Source organism: Acanthamoeba castellanii (assembly GCF_000313135.1).
Source record: "Acanthamoeba castellanii str. Neff unplaced genomic scaffold scf7180000084749, whole genome shotgun sequence".
NCBI lineage: Eukaryota > Discosea > Longamoebia > Acanthamoebidae > Acanthamoeba > Acanthamoeba castellanii.
In genome coordinates this window covers 253,286-257,976 of record NW_004457364.1, presented here as the reverse complement: position 1 = coordinate 257,976, position 4,691 = coordinate 253,286, and the positions used below count along the sequence as shown (strand labels likewise).

At 59.1% G+C, this 4,691-nt stretch overlaps 3 protein-coding genes across 3 annotated transcripts in view; 1 reads left to right on the top strand and 2 right to left on the bottom strand.

Annotated features, from left to right (window-relative positions):
- Positions 1–848: 848 nt before the first annotated feature.
- ACA1_193650 (uncharacterized protein) lies at positions 849–1,676 on the bottom strand (the record flags this gene model as incomplete). Its single annotated transcript, XM_004336507.1, has 1 exon — positions 849–1,676. The coding sequence occupies one exon, from the start codon at positions 1,674–1,676 to the stop codon at positions 849–851; it is 828 nt and encodes a 275-aa protein (XP_004336555.1).
- A 1,221-nt stretch (positions 1,677–2,897) lies between these two features.
- ACA1_193640 (uncharacterized protein) lies at positions 2,898–3,882 on the top strand (the record flags this gene model as incomplete). Its single annotated transcript, XM_004336506.1, has 2 exons — positions 2,898–3,393; positions 3,509–3,882. 2 exons carry the CDS (start codon positions 2,898–2,900, stop codon positions 3,880–3,882), a joined length of 870 nt encoding a protein of 289 aa, XP_004336554.1.
- Positions 3,883–3,979: 97 nt separating this feature from the next.
- ACA1_193530 (RNA recognition motif domain containing protein) overlaps positions 3,980–4,691 on the bottom strand; it is a gene marked incomplete at both ends in the record, with an annotated part of 1,828 nt that continues 1,116 nt past the window's right edge. Inside the window, 2 exons of the mRNA XM_004336505.1 lie at positions 3,980–4,112; positions 4,207–4,592. Of these exons, the coding sequence (XP_004336553.1) occupies positions 3,980–4,112; positions 4,207–4,592 (519 nt within the window). The remainder of the gene's footprint in view (positions 4,113–4,206; positions 4,593–4,691) is intronic.

Here is a 4,691-nt window from a genome sequence, read left to right as displayed (position 1 = left end):
GCCCGGCTGGAGCTTGAGCTGGAGTTGGACCCTCGGCACCGGGCCTCGTCGCAGAAGCGGAGCCACTGCGACGAGTCGGCGCAGATGAGCTCCTCGGAGAGCGCCGGCAGCGCGGTGGCGCCAGAAGTGCTGCGGCTGCGCGCAGCGGAGGATGAGTAGGAAGATGTAGTGGTGGGGAGGAGAATGGCAGGTGGTGTAGAGGATGTAGAGGAGGTGAATGGCTCCTTGGCTGCGACGAGGTCATTCATTGTGGCGGAGGAGGCGTGATCGCTCTCGGTGGAGGCGCTGAGCGAGGGGATGGCGGACGGTTGCAAGTAGAACAAGACATTGCGCTTCGAATCGAACATAGAAAAGTAGATGTGTGGATGTGGCAGGCTCTGACGGAGGTTCACAGTGCGTGCAGAAGAGGCAGTTGAGCGCTAAGAGATGATTAATTGGCTCGAGATGAAAAAAATGAATTAATCGAATTGATGGAGGTCGTGTGGTGCAGGAGTTGTAGCGAACAAGGCCTCGCCACAGCGGGGTACCCAGCTTGAAGCTGCCCATTCAAAGGGGCGAACATGAGCGAAAGTAGTGGCGAAGGTGTAGAAAAGAGGCGGGAAACTCCCCTGCTCAAACCAACTCCCAACCTTGAGAATTCCAATAATTGGCTCCCTTTATTCAACCACAACACCCCAGCTGGGTACGGAAAACGAAGAAACAACGAAGGAACAAAGTCAGGTCACGTGGTGGGTAGGTGGACAGGTTTACCTTCTCCCTGGTGTCATGCAAGACCATCAACTAGGAGTACTGAAGAGCAAGAGCTAGAGTGCTGTGGATACACTGTTATTGAATAACAAAATACAAAATTACACACGTGGGCTTGGCTTGTTGTGCGGCGCCCGGCCCGTGGGGCAGCTCCTGGTCGCCCGCTTCTTGTCCGCCACCCGCCGGTGCCTGAATGTCGCTTCTTCCTCCTCTTCTTCGTCCTTCTCATTCATCGGCTTGGCAGGCCGGCCGCGTGGTCTCGTTCTCGGGGCTGCCGAGGAGGAGTCGCCCAGCAGGAGCATGTCGACGAAGAACGACGATGGGGCCTGTCGCGTCGCGCACCGCTCGAGCATCGGCAGCTCCCGCATGGCCGCCACCTGATGCAGCTGTGCCGCGGGCGAGCTCCCCAGCTGGAAGACCGGGCCGGCCGGCAGGTTGCCGCCCATCATCGCCGTCTGTTCCGACGGTCCATCGGCGTTGCTGTTGTTGTTACCGGCGCTATCGTCGCTTTCATCGCTTTCATCAGTGTCGCTGACTTCGTCCAGGTGGTCGGCGTCGAGGTAGCCCCGACTGCGTCGAGCTCGGCTGCGACGGCTGTTCTCGAGCCGGCCGTTGGCGCTGAGAACCGTTCCAGGCACCACAGCTCCCGCGGCCTCGGCAGACTGGGCTGCCTGGGGCTCGCTACGCAGTACGTTCTCCCATCGGGCGAGGGCGTGGAGGCGCCGCCGCTCCTGCTCGCGCTCCCAGGCGGCCTTCTTCTTGGCCTGCTTGCGTTCGGCCTTGGCGATGGCCTTCTTGCCGGTGGCGGTCTTCTTCCACCTCGGGGCCTCGTCGGCTTCTTCCTCGTCGGCCGCGGCCTTCCTCCTCGTCTCCACCAGTGCCTCGGCCTTGCCGTTGTTGGCCTTCGAAGACAGGAATGGTAGCCTCATCCACTACGAGGGGCGTCTCGTGTAGTCGCTCTACGGTCGCTTGCGCCTTGGGCTAGGTTCGGTTGGAAGGGTCGTCGGTTTGGGGGGGGGCAGCTGCTCGTCTGCTGGGCGGACTAAAAGATAAAGATTGTAGTTGTTCTACTCGGTCTGGGCTGGAAGAAAGAGTAAAGGTCTTGTGGAAGAGGTGATGCAAGAGTGAAAGAGGACGAGAAGGGGTAAGTGGGGAGAGTGGGACTACTGGGAGGCGCCCGTCGTGGCTGGTGTGGCGGGTTTTGTGGTTTGGTGGAATGGACAGCGCCCAAATCGGACGTGTCCATGCCCTTTTTAGCGCTCTTCGCATTGGCCAACCGACAGCCGAGGACGGCGCGTTTAAGCAATTAGCAAGTGCAATGCTCGTCGCCTAAATGCTCATCCAAGCGTCATGGAGAACGCAAGAAGCCGGTAGCACGCGGTGAACCACCAGCACTTCAAGGAAGGGCGCCGCTCTGGCGTGAGACAGCGCAGGAAGGCAAAGGAGCCAGTGAGAACCTTGAGTATGTACTTCTCTTGTAGCGGCCTACACACTTATGCACAATATGGTAAGGCCAAACAAAATCAGACAACCAATTGCATTCCACCAATCGAACTTTATCTAGCGCCCAGACAATCATCTGGTCAATAGTCTTCTGAGCCAGGCCTCCACATCATTTGGGGTGGTCGAGGGGCGTAAAAAAGGGGTGTAAATAGAGTAGATAAGCCAATATAATGATTATCTGGGCGTTCCTTTTTGTCGACGACATTTCCACCAATGGGCGAAATTGCCGACTTATGTGCAGAGGCACTTCGAAACCAGCCTCCCCCCAACGAAACGGATTCTTGTCGACCTTGACGGTGCCCGCTGTTCGGTTGGCGGACTGTCTACAAGAATCCAGTTCGTGGGAGGGGGCAGCCACAGCTGTTTGCATGTCAAAGAGGCCCGGATGACCGGGCGAGCGGAGCGTCGACAAGAATCCATTTCGTTCGGGAGAAAAAAAATCGCCCGTGGTTTCGAAGTGTATGCAGCAGGAATTTAGAAATACCATAGATTCCATGTCGCCAGGTGAACTGTGTTGGCGCGTAGGACAGAAACTCCCACGCCACGGTGAGCTCAAGCGGGCGAGCTCACCACGTGACAAAGAACGAAGTGGTTGCCAACCGGCAAAAGATCGAAGCCACTGAAGAACTGGAAGAAGAAGTGGAGGCATGAAGCTGAAGATCAACCTTACCCGAGGTGGGAAGGGGGAGGCGGCTGCTGGCGGGGGAGCGGAGGAGGAGAGAGGCGAGAGCAGCAATAACAACAAGAAGGAAAAGAGGAACAGCAAGGAGAAGAAAAAGACGAAGAAGGACAGCCTCACCAAGCCCCCCAAGGAGAAGAAGAAGGACAAGAAGACGGAGAAAGATGTAAAGGCTGCACCCACGGAAGATGAGGCCACCAAATTGACGTCATCATCGAAGAAGCAGCTGCCCCTGCTGCGATCATCTCACAGCAAGAATCCTGTTCCGCCCTCTGAGCCAGAGGCGCCCACCAGCCCTCGCGGAGCTGCGGTTTCGAAATGGGAGCAGGCCCTCCGTAATGAGGAGAAATCTAAGTCCCCTGCAGCCGATTCTACGCCCAGCAACCACCAGCGATATGCAACCACCACCGGGGCCGCGCCCGCTGCACCTACCATTAGTCCGCTCGACCTGAGCGCAGAAGCAGGTACTTCTGCCAGAATCACCCCTCCCCCCAAAGCACTACACAAATACCCTCTTCTATCTCCTGTTTGATTCATTCAATGCATCGATGCTAATGGCGGCCTGGCGGACTTGTGCAGAGGCCGAGGAGAGACGCAAGCGAAGGCAGCAGAGGGCGCTGGAGTCATACCACAACCGGCCCCGCATCCCGACGTCGCGTAGGGCCTACGAGGCCGGGGTGGGCGTTGGGCCGGCCGAGGCCATCAACCGCCACCTGCGCGGCGGCGGCGAGGACGGCCCGTGGCTGATGGGCCACCTCATCGTGCCGCGCGGCGAGGCCGAGGGCCTGGAGGTCGAGGCCGGCGACGACTGGTACGACCAGCTCCGGTCCGACGACGAGGAGGAGATCGACCCCGAGCAGCTGCTCCTCGCCCTCACCGCCCAGCAAGAGGAAGAAGAGCAAGAGCAAGAGCAGGAGGTGGAGATCAACAAAGACTCAACTGCGTCGGACTGAGCCACCACCGCCACCTTGTACACTGTATGTAGCCATATATTTATTGTTTTAAACCACGCACGCGCACACGACGCACGCGTTCGCTTCAGCGACTCGATCAGGCCTGGGCGGGACGGAGGGCGAGCGTGCGGTCGCCGAGTACGATCTCCCCGACGTTCTCGAGGAGGGTTGTCTGATCGGCCGCCGTTCTCAGCTCCACAAAGGCTCGTCCCGTGCTGCTCTTCTTGGCCCTGTGCGCACGACCCGACACGGTGAGTGTCGTGCGTGCGGTGGTGGTGTGTATCGTGTCGTGTCGTGCGTTGCGTGTCGTGTGCGGTGCCAAACCTGGCGCTTTGCTTGGGCTTGCGGATGAGCTTGACGTCGTCGATGGCGATGTTGAGCCGCTCGCCGATCCCGCGGAACAGCTCGATGAGGTCGTCCTCCGTCACGTCGAACGGGATGTTGAACACGATCACCCGCGTCTTCGACTCCACCTCGGCCCGCTCGTCGCACTCGATCGGATGCGGAACGAACGACGGCGGAGGCAATCGAACGGCCGTCGTCGTTTCGGGCTCGGCCGTCGACGACGCTTGCTGGAGGGGGATGGCGTAGCGAATGTCGAATGGCGTGTCGTTGGCGCCGAGCCGGCTGATGAGGTAGATCTCGGTCACATCGAACTCGATCTCCTTCCACTCCTTCTGCCACTCGACCATCTTCTCCTCGACCTCCCTCTAGAGGTACAGAGTCGAGAGAATGAGCGACGAGGTGGGGAGGGGAAAGAGAGAAGGCGAAAAGAATGAAGGAAAGAAAAGGGCGCGTACGGCCTTGCG